Source organism: Thunnus maccoyii, chromosome 22, assembly GCF_910596095.1.
Source record: "Thunnus maccoyii chromosome 22, fThuMac1.1, whole genome shotgun sequence".
NCBI classification, from domain to species: Eukaryota; Metazoa; Chordata; class Actinopteri; order Scombriformes; family Scombridae; genus Thunnus; species Thunnus maccoyii.
The window spans coordinates 9,126,193-9,144,518 of NC_056554.1; the positions used below are offsets into that span (position 1 = coordinate 9,126,193).

Sequence of the window (18,326 nt, forward strand, 5' to 3'; positions counted from 1 at the left end):
CGTCTACGAGGCCTTTGTTTACAGTGAGAACAGCGGGGATATAAAACTCACATAAATATCACACAGCTCTCTCATCTATAGAGACGCCTGCTCTCTCTCTCTCTCTCTCTCTCTCTCCAACACACTGGACACAGTGTGTACACTGAATGTATAAAAGCTATTTGATTTACTACAATGTCTTGATACAGTTTTGTATGTCACGTGTGACTGCAATTCCAATAGTTTGGTTGACTTTTTTATGGAGTTGTCGGAGTGTTTTTTTTTTTTAGCACGCCTACAAACATGAGGCTGGGAGTGTACTATAACCTTTGCCATGAACATTATATCAAACAGACAATATACACTTCTTTGTCACAATAAGTGGTCTGCAAAGTTCAGTCTGGGGTTGCCTGCAAAATGAAAAGTGGTTTAATTTTACAATGATTTAAATCACTGTAAAATATCATACTTAGCTCTCTAGGATGACAATTGTAATTACAGGTTAGTCTCGGACCAGTATGGTCATATAATATAATACAATAATGTCCCCACATAAGGGCAGGCAGCCCAGTACTAAAACAAGAACGATATATCCATTTAGGGGTTCCCAGGACAAAATCCTATCAAATACTGGTCAGCTTAAGGGCTTAATTTGGGGTCTAATTTGGAGTTTGTAATATGATTTTTAAGACTTTCTGGACAGCATTGAGAATGTGCTTTTTTTATAAAGATATCAACATTTCATTCTAACCCTTCCCTTAAGTAATGAGAATGATCAGGAGCAGGTTTTGTATATTAAAGACAAAACAAGCAAAACAGGATGATATTTCTCTACTTGCAAATGCACCAATGAGGCAGTAATGAAATAATGACAAATGCATGCTATAATTTATCTTATCTTTAATCTCTTTAGGTCAGATGGGAGTAGAGCCGAACCAGATAACAAAGACCTACTCGAGGCCATAAAAGCCGTGCCAAACCAGCCTCCAACTTTTGGCCAGCAAACCGACTTGTTTCCTTCTTTAAAAAAAAAAAAGAATAAAAAGGAAGACTGACCTGGCTGCTCTGCGGGCTGGACGGGTCGTATGACGGCACGTAGCTCTTGAGGGGATCAGCAGGGTTGAGGTGGGGCGGGTAGCGGATGGTGGTGTGCGAGAAGTAGGGTGATGGCGCCGGGGGCAAGATAGCCGAGGCTGAGAACTGCAAGGGCGAGTGTGGAGGGGGGCTCCTCGTTGATATAACTGCAAGACACACAGAAGAGAGGAGATAAAGACTTGAGTGTGTGAGAGGGAGTTCAGATAAAGCGATCATCATTGATCGGAGAGGGTAAATTGACTATCGACATAGATTTTTCAACTGTGTTTATGAGGAAAACTGTCGATTAGAGCTCCTGATGTCGCAGGAGAGCTGGTGGAACTCACCACTGTGTCCTACACCTGTTAGGCCTGGGTGATGAGTCTGAGGGAAAGTGCTGAGTCGTGGTGAGGAGTCCTGTGGGGAGGTGGGACTGAACAGCGGCTTCTCTGGCTTCTTCATGGTGGGAGAGGACATGTCTGCTAGTAGGAAAAAAGGCACGCACAAGCACACAAATGCCTTACTAAATCTTCATGATTCTTAAAAGTCATTTATTTTGGCTAATTTGCACAGGACTGAATGGGAGAAAGTGAAGAAAAACAGATTCTTACAGGAAAATGACTTCATTGCTGCACAAGAATAAACATTGCAAGATTAACCTTTTTAAGAATAAACTTTGGGGTTTGTTGCTGAAAATTGATTACAACATCTCCCCATAGCTTAAAGGAATGAAGTGTCAAAATGAAATACGATTCAAATTAACTAGAATTTGATCTGCGTGGGATCAGTATTCTCAGGGGACCTAGTTTTTCAGCAAAATTTTACTTTACAAATTACAGACATGCAAAATGCGCATGAGTCAAAATCTCTGGAATCATTGCTAATCGCTGGACATCCCCAAAAAATAGAAAGTCCTGTGAAAATTCGGCTTTCGACGTGTCTGAGCAGACAATTAAATCCAGTGAACTGACGCTCACTTGTAAAGCAGCCGGTCCCTCAAATAGGATTTAAGAATTTCAAGACCCTCACGTAATCTTAAATAGAATATTAAACTGTAACATCTGCTCTCCTCGGCCTTACACGGTGTCTGACAAGCTACTGTAATTCCCCATGAATAATCCCGAAGGCTCAGCAGAAGACATGAAGTTTGTTTAGAAAATTTGTGCACTTCTTTAAGCTAAAGTATCTGCAAAAAAACTCGTACAAGTCGCTCATTATTGCTGCTCTACACTTTCGTGAGCAACGTTCCGCTGTCACGGCGGTGTGGTTTTCAATTTTCCATGGTAAGACACAGTGTCTGAAGGAAACGTGATAACAAATAGATGCGAGAGGCAATGGCCTATGTCTGCTTCTTCTATGAACATTCATCAAGTGCTTTTCTGGTCTGTCACAGTTTCTTGAGGTGTATAACTTTCAAATCATCCATCTCTTACCACCCCCCCCCAAAAAATAAGCTACACAAACCATGTTTGTTGAGGCATTTCTATAATATTAGTGCCCTCCCTCTCTTTTCCTACAACAGAGAAGGATCCACCCGAGTGACGGGAAGAATCACTCATCTCCAGAGAAGAGAGCGACAAAGGTGGCTGGAATTCAGGGGGATTTCCCAGTCTGAGGTTGCAAAAGGATACAGGCTTAAGTGCTTTCATTTTTTTTTGTCAGAGGCAGAAATACCTTTGAGAAGATTGATATCACTGCTTAATGTTTCCATGTTAAAAAAAAATAAGAGGAACTATTTTCTGCAGTGGAGGTATTCAGCTTTTCCTCTCTTCTGCTAATTAAATCCTTCAGAGAACTGAGTGGACTGCCGCGGGAAATTAATTTGGACAATTAATTACAAGTAATTAAGCACATTAAATAGTTTAAATAAAATACTCCTTGCATTTGGACTAGATTAGCTGTCTTCCGTTATCTGATATCTTTTGTATTAAAAGGGTAAACGTGTACTTATGCATAAAAAAAATCCATAAAAAAATACATTTTTTGAAGTGTACAGTACTTTCCCAGAGAAAAACGAGAGAGAAACAGTTTCTCCCGCTACATGGTGGTTTTGTCGAACGACATCCATGTGCGAGAAATGACCGCTTGGCACTTGGGAGGCCTCATATGGGTTTAATATCACCCCACTTCTCATTTATTCTCTCCTGACAGAATAATGGCTGTCTTTGGAGAGTTTCCTACCCACTGCTTTCCCTTTCTCCTCGCCCCGAGTGTCTAAGTTTACGCAGAGCAATACTCTCAGACCTTGTGCAAAGGGATGGTCTGAAATTTCATGTACCCACATTGGGCTGTGGTTAAATCCCACCAGTGCTGTGTCTCCTCTGCATCATCTGATGTTTTTCTCTCTCAGCCTTCCTACTTATTATGTTAGAATTTCAAAACAATACATAAGGAGATTGGACAGGAAAACAAAAAGAGGAGGTGTACAGAGTTAAAACAGAAGTTAAAACCATAATAGGCTTCGCTGAGGAAAAGGTGGGACATTTTATTTCCAATCATTTTGTCTGTGAGACAAATCGTTTCCTACGACCTCTGTTAGTTAAATCCAGAGGCAGTGCGGGCGCCAGAGTGTGGAAAGAAGTCAGCGGAGAGTGAGAATGATCCGGAAACACGGGACAGTGAGGCCTTAATTAAAAGGGGCGACGGGCTCTGCTCTGCACCAGGAGACAACGTAATGAGACATGCAAGCTGTCCCGTGAGGGTCTCGCTTTCTCTCTCACACTGAAACGAGCATACACGAGAGCACGCTCGTTTTTCCCTGTTACACACATCTCTACTTTTTCAATAAGCCACAAGTGTGAGATTATTGGGCGAATTTATTTTTTTAATTCCCTCCTAAACAGTCCTCCATAATACAGCTGGCACATGATCGTTAAAACTCTACTGATGGGGAATTTCTCTCAAGTTCAGCCAAGATGTATGTCCCGATTTCCTGGTGAGAGATTTGCCCTGCAGGTCTAATAGCTCTACATGAGGTTTATAAACAGGAATCCTATCAGAACCACAATTCGGAAGGTATTTTTGTTGTCTGTATGAGTAGAAAATGAGATTTCTACCATGTAAAAATGTAAATTTGTTACTATAATTTTCCTTGTATGGAAGATAAACTCATTATGAAGTTATACGTAATGTCAATAACCAGATTATCCTTGTTTTTTTTAGATACCACGTCGTGAATTTCAGCTGGAACAGTTTGTTCTTATAACGGACAGTCTGGATTTCGGAATCCCATGTTTCCTTTGTGTAGGCGACAGGTGTGAGAGAATACAGATTTACATTCAGACAGCGGTTCAAATGGGTTTAAACATTTATATGACTGACGATGCCTGAGGCTATCTCTGTCATGGTATGTATTTTAAGAGGGTTGAACAGGTTCATGGTCAAAGAAACCAGATGCAGTTCATCCGCAATGGGTGGCGGCATTGAACGGGTGGCGGCACTGAAGTACTTAGTAGTTTATGACAAGCTTGAGAGTTAAAGAGAGTTCAACTGCCGTCTCAAAAAAAAAAACGCGGGGAATTCACTTTAATCAAATCTGTTTCCATGCGATGAGGATGGAAGAGGATGAAAGAGTTACGCTCTCCTATCTTTCACCGAATTACGTCAACATTCTCCCCGTGCAAGTCTGTGGCTTTCAGTGTTTGTGTAACTGTATGAACGTGACGCAGGGTGTTACTGACAAAGTGCATCCATGCCTGACAAACCTCCCATAGATAAATAAAGGAGGTCAAATTAAAACAGGAAAATCACCTCCGTCTCTATCGTGCCAGTTTGCCCGACTGCTGGCTGGTGAGCTGGGTGACGAGTAGAAGTCGGGTCCGGTCGGGCTGGTGTCCATGTTCTCCTCCATGTTGACGGTTTTGGGCCTTTTGCTTTGGGACATGAAGAATTGTATTTTAGTATCATGACTTTCAAGGTGGCTAGATTGAGAGAGCACAGGTTTGGAGCAGTCAGAGTGGATGTTTAGCACTGATTATCTTGGACTGTGTGAGGATTTAGTTACAAAAATTGACGATAAGATCTGATAAAAAATGTATATAAACATAAAAAGAAGGTCTTGCACACAGGGCATGCACTGCCCCTGACTAATCCTCGCTGAGAAATTTTTGTATTAATAACAATATTACAAAAGAAAACAATGTGACTGATCTGATGTTACTATAGAAGCACTTTTCCCTCCAACTTTATCCTGTTTTTCTGCCGCAACTTACGCTGACCTGCCGGGAGGGGAGGACAGGGAGCGATGCAGCCCCACGCTGGAGTTCAGGTCGTGATAGTAAGGTTGGCTGGGCATATCTGCCATGGAGAAGTTTACCGCCGCACCGTGGGTGATGGGCACTGTAGAGGACACAGAGAAAACAAAGAGAGACGGTTATACGCTGCAATCACAGCAAAAGACAGAGCTCAATGTCAGCAGTGTTGTCTGATTGTGCACTGCGTCTTTCCATCCATCTAGAGACGCGCAATTAATTGTACGATAGCTTGACTGACTGTTATTGACGCTTTGCGTTTAGAGGGCCTGTGTATCAAATTAAACGCTCCCTACTCACAGGTTAACTGTCTGACCATCATAGGCATTTCTGCCTGGCACTCTAATTAACAAGTCACTGATTCCCACATGGTTATTTCTGCAGGCAGGAACATTTTCAAGCAACCTGCAACTGCACTTTCAATGTAATAATGACTCTTCTTTGGTGATTTCTGATTTGCTGAGGTGATATTTCCTCAATAGTAGTATGCATTATTTTTATTTCTTGCTTTAAATGGCTTTAATTCAATGCCTTTTGGTGCAAGATAGAATAATTTATTATGTCTTAAATTTGTACGAGCTCCGTATCTAAAGCAAAGCTCAGTAAACTTTAAACTTAATCCAAAAGCATCTAAATTTTCTTCACTTCTCTGTGGTTCAGTGTAGCACTAGCAGTTTCCTCACAAAGTGATTTATAGTGGAAAAGGTGTTGTTTTCCTCACTGCGGTCAAGGTGAGGGATATTGTTTCAAAGGAGGACGGGCTAGTGTTTACAGAACAAAAGGAGTTCACCACCCATCCTCACACTCTCTCTCTCTCACACACTCCCTCTGTCTCTCTCTCTCTCTCTCTCTTCAGTGTGTGGCCCGCGAGGCAGCCTGCAGCTCAAGCGGTTGGTTGGTTTGGAGTCGATGAGAGGAAGGAGTGTGTGGCGCCGTCTGTTGTGGTCTGAGGTTCACCACTGGCACGATCCCTCCGCCAGCCTCCGCCCTGGCAGCCCACTGTAGCCCTGGCAAAGGCCCCTACCCGCTGCTACCCATACTGAGCTGTCTGTGGAGGAATGCATCCGGCCCGCGGACGCTGAATACAAGTCCATTGTTTTTTTTTATTTCATTCATGGCTGAGGATACCCCCAACCATCTCCCTCTCTGCTGGTTTCTCTCTTTCTCTCTTCTTGGCTCGGCACGTTATTTGTGATGCCACTTGGCCGCCCTGCCAATCATCTCATTTAATAACATGGGCTTTGACTTCTAAGTTGAAAAAAAAACAACAACGGCGAATTAAACAATGATGCTGCAAAATATATAATCATTTTCCACACATTGCTTCTTCCAGCAGCTTTGAATAGATGTTACTTGTTTTTCTTGTACGTATGGATTACAGAAAATGTACTACCTTCATAAATTCATATCCACGGTTTCATTTGCTTTCGCCTGCCCACATTTTCTGTTGACAAAATATCTTTACACTCGCAGTCTAGGCTCCTGTTGCATTAATGAGAGTCCTCGTCGAAATGCTGGATTGCAAGTCAGCCTTGAACTCCGCAGCTCCCTTTGATGGACTTCAAAGAATGTCTCGACAGCCTGGAGAGTCGGGAGAGAAGCGCGATGACGGACGAGCGGCTGCTTAGATATCTTCCCAGGGAGTGACCGGCTGAGTGAGTGACAATTCCTGCGCGTCCGTCGACCTTTTTAAAATTCCAGCTCGAGTTCAGTGGGCTTTAGTGAAACCAGGCTCGGTCACATGAGAGCAAACACACCAGCGCAGCGGCCATCTGGTCAGGGGGCAAATTAAACACTAAACAAAAACACAATCTTTCAAAGGTTGTTTAGTCTCTGAGCAGTGAACTGAATAAGTTCTGCCTTTCAAAGCGTGATGTATGAGACGAGTAAGACAGCCTGGTCCATGCTTCTACACTGTGAGCACTTTGATACAGCAGGTAAACAAGGTCGGCATTAAAATACTATTTGTTGTTTCTAATTTATTCACATGAAATTATCCTTATTAGCATCACTTCAAGGCCAAAATAAGTTGAGACTATTTTTCTGACAGTTTAAAGAATTTTAACACATATAAAACTGCAACTAACAATTATTTTTATTATCGATTAATCTGTCAATTATTTGATTAGATGTTTCGTCCATAAAATGTCAGAAAATGGTGAAAAATGTCAGTCACCATTTCCTAAAATGATAAATCAGTTATAAAAAATAGTTTTAATAAAAGAAAATTGATACATTTTCTGTCAAACGACGTTACAATCAAGAGACACATGTTTTATGTTGTTTACTCTCTTGTTTGACGGAACCGGGTTCAAATGAAACCCCGTCTAGACCTCGTTCCGACTCAGAATCAGCTAGTCGTGGACTTGACTTTAACCGCGTTCCTCGCTGTCAGTCTAAACACGGCGCTGGAATTGACTGTAACATCCCACAACACACAGACGGAACAGGTATGTTGCTTTTAAACACGGGTTGTTGGGGGGTTGACTGGAGTCTACGTTCCCTCCTGAGCTACAGTGTCAGCTCAGAGGCAGTAAAGGTAAACGGTGCCTCGGGGTAACCTTCTCTATCAGAAGCAGAGGAGCTCCTGGAAGAACAACCGTCAACGGCTTTGTGGAGGGCAGACATGTCTATACAAATGCGCGCAGGCTCATACAGACATCTGTGCTTGACTGTTTCTCTTATTGCAAAGCAGACTGGCCAAACTGGATTTACCGCACTACAGTTGTATGGTGGATTTCAGTAAATATACAGATGTTGGGATTCGTAGAAAAGCGGAAAGTTACAGAATTGTTTGTGACAGTTGCAAGTAAATGCACGTTTATTCTTCTGAATCAGAGAATCTGTTGTTCAAAGACCTGAGGGCGAAACACAACCATGTTTTCGGTTATTCTACCTGTCCGACCTCTCTGCAGGACTGTGTGGGCATGTACAGACTGACATCTCTCTGACACTCCTGATAACTTAGTTGCACCTGTTATGGCAGGAAAACTAACACCTTCACCATTTTTTTTTTACGTACACAGACTTTGGAGTCCTTGTGTGATTCCCAGCATAGGCCCGCCCCACCCCCCTTCAACCTGAGCAGAGGTCTAACCACTGATAGGTGAAAGAGTGTTTACAAGTGCACATAAATAAAGATAAAACAGTTACAGTATGTACTTACTTCTGGACACTCGCACCAGTTCTGAAACACTGAAGACTCCTGATTTGATGAAGCTGTCTTCCAAGTAGACTGTAGATACAAGAACAGATAGATACTCATTAGCAAAAAAAATCTCTCTATATATATATCATCACTGTAATTGTGATTTTCAACTTAACACATTAGAAATGACTGTTATTTACTAGATACAGTTACAGTTTACAGTGGACTCATTCAAGCTCCTCCAATCTCTCTTTTAATGTATCTTATTTTATATTTAGAAGAGAACATGAGATGCAGAAAGAAAATAGTATGCCAAGGATGAGGTCACAAATACAGAGGTACAGATCATAAGACGGGGATATAACGTAGAGAAAAATACTTAAAAAAAGCACATCCGGTATCTTTCACCTTTGTCTTTCTGTTGTTGAAGCATCTTTATTTTGTCTTATTTCCACAAGATTTAAGCTGTGGATCGTTGACTTGAAAATGAGCGTATCATGTAAAAAGGAACCAGCGGTTATAGTGTTTATTTTCCAGGTGTAGTGTTTAAACTAACAGCTTTTTTTGCAGTTACAGTTAAGAGTGACAGGACAAACGTGTGAGGAGGAGGCTCATACTCCTGCTGCCGTTAGGACAACAAATGAGCCTGTGCTGAACTCAGTGTGTTTGATCAAATACACCAGTAAAAACTCCAAAACTGTCAATATTGACAGTGCTGTGCATAGATACAGTATCGCAGCTAGAAATATCCACCTTAGAAAGTCATTTCCAGTAGTATTGATATTAAGATTATTTGGGAACTGTAAGATTTGCTCACTCTTTCCAATGTAAATAAACTGTTTTAAGACTTGTTTGAAATCATGACGCTGCTCTGCAAACAGACCGTTTTGACACAGCCAAATTTTTTTCCCCCCCTGTTCTTAAAAAAAAAAACCTTTAGACTGAACGTTACAACAGATGATTTATTATAATGTATATTTTTTGCAGTGTTGAAACATCCGGTGCGTTCTGTACAGTGTATGACCTGCCCGGGACTTGGCAACACTAATCAGAGGCCGTCAGTCAAGTAAAACAGCCAGACAAGTTATTGACACCCAAATGACTCTGGCTTGACTTTGATGCCATGCCAAGGGCACTCGGGCCGTGCCAGAAAGATAGGCGGGCGGCTCCATTGGCACCTACAAAGCCTAATGCCTCCAGTGAGCCTACGGCTTTTGCGGGGAACTGTGCCACTGCCGAGGGCCTCCCAGGCCTGAGTCATTGGCTCACTAGCATGTTTTCCTTGGCACCCGTATCGGCAGAACCTGCTCTTGAGGTAGAAAACTAATTATACTTCTCAAACTATTTTCATTCCAACATTGTGACGACACAGCGCAGGTCAGTCCAGGGGAACAACAGCGCTGTCAGAGAATAAGACTCTCCACACCTCTGCTTTGCTGGCGCACCTTGACTCACTCAGCTACCAGCCAAAAGGTGCAATCTGCATTTTCACTCCAGGTCTTTAGTGTCTCTGTCGACTTTTTTTTTCTTACATTGTGTTTGACGCTGCCACTGCGATGATGACAATTCAAATTTTATGAGCTAATCAAATTTTATTCCTGCACAGTCCATGCAAAGTTAAAAACTACGGCCTCAGCTAGCAGATGTCATACAGAAGTGGAATAATAAACGTGTCTAGCTTGTATTGATAGTCCCTTTTTATGCAGCTGAAGTACTGAGGTATTCACTTTTTAAAAATCGAATTAAGCTCAACATCCCGTGTTTTTGTCCCCTGCTTTTTACGTATTTGTCAGCGGATCACGTGGGACAAAAAAAACTTTCTTTCTTTTTTTACAGTGAAGGCATTACAGTATAGCCTGAATGTCACAGAGTTCACTGCAGATCAACACTATTTAAACTAGGTAAATTATGGTGTACATAAGCCGCTGTACAGTGGGCGAGCAGCAGGCGAACAATAGAGTGATGACAGGAGGGAGGAGGGAGGATGACTGGTACTGTACATACCTGGAAGAGGGTTCTTGCCTGGCTCATTGTTACTGGGACTTCCTGACTGCTGCGAGTCTGCGAACACACAGAGAGAGGGGAGGGGGAGGGTGGGGGCCTTAGTACAGCAAGAGCACAACAACATACCATCTTACTGTAACGCTGCTTTCTTGTCAGTATTGATAATTCCCATAATACTCTGTAACTTAGATAAAAAAAGAAAGTAAATCAAAACTTTTTACTTTTACAGGCACTTATTTACCCTGACTCATTGTTTGTCTCACACCTTTAGCCTTCCCCAGTTAACTCCTGTCAGGACACTCGACATGACAAAGTGCATTTCAGGACCCACGTATTTCCTTCCTGGGTGCCTAAATGTTCTCCTTATCTACCGGTCAAGGAGAGCGTACCTGCTATGCATTAAACAAGACAGTTTTGTTTGAACAACATTATCATTAATGGGAGAGAGCGAACCCAAGGTAAAAGCTGCATCTGACACAGGATAGCCTAAAAGTTTTTTAGCGGCAGACCGCTGTGTAATTTTTCAAAGGGGCTGGGGGAGTGTTGAGGGGGTGGGGGGTACAGAATGTGTTCGGTCCTGCTGTGCAAGGTACGAGCACAGAACAAAACGTGGAGAGAGGAGAGAGGAGGGGCGGGGAAATACAAGGAAACATGAGTGGAATTCTTTCCACCGGCAGGCTTCAGTATGAGACGGCCCGGGCTGACGTCTTTTACCTCCAAGCCTCACTAGGAGGGAAATCTATCATTCCTCAGCTATGGTTGATCACTAACAACTTTTTTTTTTTTTTTTTAACATCATGCAACACGGACTGTTGTGAAACATCAAAATAAACGGTAGAAATCACTGTCAGATTTTAATCCGAGCATACAGTTTTGGAACATATGTTTTGGTGCGTGTTAGAAAGAGAAAAAAACACAACTTAGCAAGGCCTTGCAACTGTACATGCTGCAACACTGCAACTGCTGCCGTGCCAAGCAGTGAGCGGCAGCGTCTGAGTGGACCCCCATAATGATTCAAACGGGCCCGAGCCCACACATGCCCTGAGACAGAAAGAGCCCAATGAGAACCAGCAGGGAGATTATCATCTACGCCTTTAACAAGAGAAAGCCGAGACAAGAAGCGAGAGACAGTGAACTCAGATACCCTCGCCTTGCAACAACACCCCTTTTCCTGCCGCAGCTCTCATGAGCTGTGTTACAGAGGCAACGCGGAGAGGGAAAGAGAAGGAAAGGGGGGGGGGGGTGGGTGGGAAGGGGGGGGGGGGGGGGGGAGAGAGAGAGAAAAGAAAAAAAGTTGAAAGATTTATCCCTTTCTTGTTCTCTCTCTGTGTCTCTCTCCCTCTCTCTCTTGTTCCCCCTCTCCTAAATTTGACTATTAAACAGCACTGCAAAAACAGAATGTTCTTGGCCGAAGCTCAACAATGACAAAGTAGGGAGGGAAGAGGACCATACGTTAAGCAGAAAAAAAAAAAATCCCCTCTTTCAGTATGCTTGGCCCTAAAAATGTACGAGCAACACGCAAGTTACGGTCTTATAGTATATCTCTGTTCTGCTTCCCAAAAATGTAAAAACATAAGCTTGACTTATGTTTTCTCATCATGTAGTCCTACAGGTTTAGGAGGCTCTCTATTAAATCTCTCCTATTCATGCACAGAACAGTTTGAAGATATTTGAAGCAGTTAGGGCTGTAACTAACAATTATTTTCATTGCTGATTGCTTCTGACTGACTGAAATGCCAAAAAATAATGAAAAAAAAAATGCCAATTACAGTTACACAGAACTTGAGATGTTGTCTTCAAATTTCAAAATTGCTTCTTTCAGCTTAGAAACAGTCCGTAAACCCCAAATATATTCAACTTATAAAACGTAGATATAGAACGGAGAAAAGCGGCAAATCTTTCATCTTTAAAATTTTTAGCGTTTGTCTTCACCTGGACAAAGAATCAATTATCAAATTTGCTGCAGATTAAGTGTCTATTAATCGTTTCAATACTAAAATCCGCATTTTACTATAAGTTGAACCCTCAGCAAAATATAAGTTTCCTTTTCCATGCACCAAATGGCAGTGAGTCCCTTTAGTTGCCCCCTACACACACACACACACACACACACACACACTTACACATAAACAGAGTGTGTTAAGCAGCTTTTGTGGGCGAGTGGAGGTTTGTGTGGATTTGGCACAGCACATGTCCATAAAGTGATTGCGGGGAGCTCAGTGGCCTTGTCTCCCCGTCTTCCCCCCCCCTCCTCCCCTCCCTGCCACTTTCAGAATCATCCATCAGTCTAGTTACAACTGCCAACTCTACGCTCACTCCCTGAGAACTGCTGAGAGGGGAAGAACGGGCAGGGGGAGTGAAAAGAGCACCGGAGTAGAGATGAGGTAAACATTGAAAAAAAAAAAGGCGCTGAGGGGAGGAAAAGGAGCGAGGAGGTGGAGGTGGGAGAGGTGTGCCGATTCATTTAGATCGGATCACAGTTTTGTGTTTTTGTTTCTTTTTTTTTTTTTCTTCGTCTTCCAGGGCTGAACAGGCAACCATGACAAAAAGAGCAGATGGTCGTGGCAATTAGAGATCCCAGGCAGCATCTTCCAGCATGAGGCCTCACTGTAGCACCAGGAGAGACCACCTGGATGACTCAAGGTGGGATGCAAGCATATGGCGCATCTGCCAGGCCTGCACCGGAGCTGGAAACACCTCCCCTATTGCATTACATTTTACCTTTGACCCAAGAAGGGCAGCTTCAGGCTCCTTCTTCCAGGGTGATTATATTGTTTAGAACAGCGCATATTTGTCAGGCTGTAGGTGTGCTGGTTTTATCTAGTAAACAGTTTATTTACAATCCAGCCCATTTTGTCACTCAACAGGTATCTAAATACAGCTTATTTTTATTTTTTAAAACAGATAACTCTGGACTATAAAAGGTTGGATATGAGTGTTGGTATTTTACAGTGAATTTTTAAAAAAATATAAGTTCAGAAAGTGGTTGAAACAGAAGTGAGATGTTAGGGGCTTGGGTCTGGTATCTGCATCTACAGTGCATTCAGAAAGTATCATCTATCTACTCTCTATACCCCATAATGATAAAGTGAACATTTTTGCAATTTTATTCCAAAACTGATCATTTCACATTGACATAAGTATTCAGAGCCTTTGCTATGACACTTAAATGTTTAGCTCAAGTGTCTCCCATTTCTCTTGATCATCTTTGAGATGTTTCTACACCTTGATTGGAGTCCACCTGCGGTAAATTCAATTGATTGGACATGATTTGGAAAGGCACACACCTGTCTATATGAGGTCTCACAGCTGACAACGCGTATCAGAGCAAAAACCAAGCCATGAGGTCAAAGGAACTGCCTGCGGAGCTCAGAGACAGGATTGTGTCGAGACATCTAGTGTATTTCTACTGCATTTAAGGTTCCCGAGAGCACAGTGGCCTCCGTAATTCTTAAATGGAAGAAGTCTGGAGCAACAAGGATTTGTCTCTGGTCTGATGAAACAAGGATTGAACTGTTTTGCCTCAATTCTAAGTGTCATATCTGGAAGAAACCAGGCACCGCTCATCACCTGTCCAATACCGTCCCAACAGTGAAGCATGATGGTGGCAGCATCATGCAGGGACTGGGAGACTGGTCAAGGTTGAGGGGAAAGCTGAATGAAGCAAAGTACAGAGATATCCTTAAAGAAAAGTGGGTCCAGAGTGCTCAGGACCTGCCCAGGACCGGGCTGAAGGTTCACCTTCCAACAGGATGATAATTACTAAAAACACAGCCAGGACAAGGCTTCGGGACAACTCTATGAATGTCCTCGAGTGGCCCAGCCAGAGCCCTGACTTGAACCCAATCGAACATCTCTGGAAAGGCCTGAAATAAATAAATTTGCAAAAATTTTGAAAATTCGGTTTGTCATTATGGGGTATTGAGTGTAAGCTGATGAGGGGAAAAAATGAATTTAAGCGAGTTTTTAGCATAAGGCTGCAACATAAACTGTGAAAAAAGTGCAGGGGTCTGAATACTTATTGAATGCACTAAAAGGTGTCCTGTGCAGAGGCCCGTCCAATCCGATAGTCTTCAAATAAACAGTAGTGTAACCTGTAAATAAACAGTTGTGGTCGAGGAGGCTGGGCTTTGCCCTGGGAGCTTGGCAGGGCTTGATCACAGGGCCAGACACCACACACACACACACACACACACACACATAAACACGCACGTACACACACACAGCCCTTTTCCAAAAACAACATTTCTTGGCACCCTCCGTCCCTGCCACTTGTTTAAATAAACAAACCAGTTCATGAAGGAAGTGAAAAAACAGTACCACGTATGAATCAGATTATCTACTGTTACTCAGCAAAAAAAAAAAAAAAGCAGGGGAAAAAAAGTAGCAGAGGGGGCTTGTGGGTATTTTGGATGTGTCCATGAGTTCTTACACCTTCTTGTCCGGTGGGATACTTATCATACCACTGTAACGATTAGGGCAATTAGGGGTAATGGCAACAGAAATCTGGCTCGGCAAGAAAGTTTCTCAGTGCTTGTGAGGTTTCTCCACGCCCAAGTCTGTTACTCGCCTGGATTTTATAATCACTAAAACACTCACACACACTCTCCCTAACCCACCCTCTCATTTTTTGGCATGATACCCATTCTGTTCCCACTAAATTGCGGAACACACATGCACATACACACACAGTGTGGATTAAATTAGCCACATAGTTTGGGAAACTTTTTTTTTTTTTTTTTTTTTGACAGCGGCGGTGCACGTTTACTAGCCCGCAAACACTTGCAGACACGTACAGATATCCTCCACAAAAAAACAGTGCGCACGCGCGACACGCACACCCTGCAGATGCATACCGCTGTCGACATTTCAGGAGGAGAAGCCTGTCTGGCAGCCATTTTATGCCGAGCGGGGTTCTGTGCACATGTATAGCACTCTGGCTGCCAGAGGCATGGGTCCCGAGCCAAGACGCATTTCAGCAGCCTGGGGAGGCGAGGGGAGGGGAGTGTGGAGGAGAGGTGGAGAGGGGTGGACTCCCGGAGAAGTAGGGAAACAGAGAGAGGGAGAGGGGCAGAAAATATCAACCTAATTACGGAGCAGCTCCGATGCGTAATGTTTCGACAATACAGCTGCTCCTGAGTAAATATTTGATGTGGCCGAGCTCAGTGTCCTCCTGCTTTTCTTTCCTGTTCTGCTGCAGGAGACTCCAGTTGGTCCTTCCTTGAAAATGCACAGCCGAAATATGTGTGTGTGTGTGTGTGTGTGTGTGTGTGTGTGAGTGTGTTTGTGTGAGCACCACGGGGTCATGCAAGTCTTGACAGTATACATAAATGACTGTACATGCATTGGTATGTAATGTGTGTGTGTCCGCGTCCTCCCCGCTCCTGGTTTCTATCATTCACAGCTTTGTCGATGACCTCACACTACTCGGGCTGGCTTCCAGCAGCCAGCAGAACCTGCTCTCTTCTCCAAATCTCTTTCTTTCTTGTCCTCGCTATCTGTCTATCTCTGTCCCTGTGCCTGCAACAGTATCCGTCCTCTATTGTATCTTTTCATACCCGCCTCTGTGTATATCTACTATTCGGTGTATCCGTGGCGATATCTTATCCAGTGAAAAGTGCACACTGTATCTATTTTCAAATTTCTTGATTTTTTTTTTTCTTATTTCTTTGCCAATATCTCGCCTTTCTTTCGCTTTCCTCCTGCTTTTTCTTTTAACGTTTCCATCTGTGTTGGCGCTCCCCCCCCTTTTGCCACCTATTTTAATGCCCTCTCTCTCCCTCTCTCTCTCTTTTTTATCTCTTTGTCTCTCTATCTCTCTCCTCTCTCCCTCCCTCACGCTTTGTTGTCTAAACAAAGTGGCCTTTATCAGGATGAGCCGCAACCCAAACAAGCCAAACAAAAGATATGGGCGAGGAAATCTGCCCGCAGAAGAGGGAGGATCTTATCGTGCCAGCCATTGTGTGCCAGCCTGCCAACTGGCGATGCCCCCCGCCGCCGACCCCCTCCTCACACACACACACACACACACACAGAGCAAATTCTAGCATCTCAGGCCCCCCCACCCTCCACCCCCTTCCACCCGGACTCATGCATGGCATTCTGCAAAGGGCTGGCACCTGACCTGGCCTAAAGGAGAGTGATATTGACGCCGTGAGTGAAAGGAAGACAAATGCTGCAGCCAAATGAGGCGCCATCTTGGGGTGTCTCACAGGGAGGATGAGCTCTGACAGAACAGCAAATTAAAAATGTAATAATACAAAATAAGCACCTGGTCTAAGCGTTTACCTGTATGTGGGAGGGCTGGGTGTTGAACTTCAACAGTTTTTGAGTACCAGATATTGAAAAATTGGTCCAAAAATGCTTGGTCATCTTCATTGTCCAGTTTATTAATTCATTGATTAGCTATTTCCTCATTTATATCTGCTCATTTCGGACTGTATTTTATTCTGAAGAGTGGTTGTACGGCTATGTTGTGTTGAGACAAAATGAAATATGTGAATTTGAGAGGTTTGGCTTATTTTGTTAAATAAAAAAGGAGAGTTTCTAGTATTGATACCGAAACTCAGGTACTGTATTTGTACTGGCATCAAAAATGTTCATACGATACCAAACCTGAGTAAGTACTACTTTACAAGTCAGCCACAGAGTCAACATCTTGTCTTATAATGTTTATCCAGATTACTGGACTTTCTAATAATTCACAGCCTCTTTCATGCATTATTGTCGGATTTATAATCAGCGATACCTCTGCACAGACAGAAATGCATTGTATTGTGTTCCCTTTGACAAACTACGACTATGTTCCCCTGATGGTGCCTATACACTGTGTGACACTGTAATGATTATCTCATAATTGGAACAAGGCAAGTATTTCTTATTGGCTTGAAGGAGCACCTGGTAATCCAGATAGCTACCCTATCAAATGACTGCCTCTGATGGGGAATGCAGGTACAGTAGGATGAGTTACACACACATGCACACACACACACATACACACACAGACGAAAGAGAGAGAGAGAAAGGCACACAGAAAGTGAGAGGGGCAAAGTTGAAACGTCTGTGAGAACAATGACATTTTGCCTTCTTTTCTCTAAGACAGACACCACAGACTTGTTCAATAGAGCAGAAGGGGAGACACACACACACATACACACACACACACACACACACACACACACACAGTAGGACTGTCAGGGTTTTGAGACTTATGGAATCAAGTGGGATCCCAGCCCAGACAGGAACAATGAGAAGCCATATAGTGTGTGTGTTTGACTGTGTGTGACCCAGCTCACTTGTATCTTTCTGTGTAAGTGTACATCTCTCGATGCGAGCGTGCACATGTCTGCCGCCGCCTAAGTGTGTATGGGCGTGCGCGCGTGCGTGGATCATCAGTGTGTGTTTGTTTCTAATCGGTGCATACTAATGCCGGTGAAGAGCGGGCCCTCTTTCTCTCCACCGAGTCTCTGTGCCTTCTCCTCCGTAAACTCTCACGGCAGTGAAAAGAGGAGAGCATTTTAACCGAGCCGGGAGGACAACAGGCTCCTCATTGAGGTCACCAAACAGTGTGGACGGGGAGGGAACGCATTCAGTGGCGAGTGGGCCTTGAACAAGGGACTGAATGGCCTGACGGATCATTAGCCACACCGGCCCGGGAGAGGAGAAGGAAGAACCTGGCAGGCACAAAGGGATACACAGCCACAAAACCAAGGATGCAGCTGAGGGTTAACCCATCCAAATTCAACTTCCGCACCTTTTAATTTGTGCAATAAAGTTTACCCACCTCCCCGCGGATGCACACATCAAACGCGAGCACGTAAGCAGTCGGCTTGGCGCAGCACACAGCAGCCTCCATTCATGTAGTCATGCTA

The 18,326-nt window shown here is 43.5% G+C and overlaps 1 protein-coding gene and 1 long non-coding RNA gene across 11 annotated transcripts in view; one reads left to right on the forward strand and one right to left on the reverse strand.

The window, feature by feature from the left end:
- The window catches only part of LOC121889201 (nuclear factor 1 B-type), a 68,661-nt gene that overhangs the window by 16,434 nt on the left and 33,901 nt on the right, over positions 1–18,326 (reverse strand). For 3 of the 10 annotated variants that reach the window (XM_042400982.1, XM_042400986.1, XM_042400980.1), the window contains exons 3-8: positions 10,456–10,512; positions 8,470–8,538; positions 5,271–5,391; positions 4,804–4,925; positions 1,401–1,532; positions 1,036–1,220 (exon numbers count right to left, since the gene is read on the reverse strand). In XM_042400982.1, the coding sequence (XP_042256916.1) occupies positions 1,036–1,220; positions 1,401–1,532; positions 4,804–4,925; positions 5,271–5,391; positions 8,470–8,538; positions 10,456–10,512 (686 nt within the window). Of the gene's footprint in view, positions 1–1,035; positions 1,221–1,400; positions 1,536–4,803; positions 4,926–5,264; positions 5,392–8,469; positions 8,539–10,455; positions 10,513–18,326 lie in introns of all 10 variants that reach the window. The other 7 variants (XM_042400981.1, XM_042400985.1, XM_042400977.1 and 4 more) reach the window with 5 other exon arrangements.
- LOC121889203 lies at positions 12,726–17,045 on the forward strand. The gene is made up of 3 exons (XR_006093462.1): positions 12,726–12,839; positions 12,979–13,098; positions 16,315–17,045. It is a non-coding gene; the product is annotated as an uncharacterized LOC121889203 (long non-coding RNA).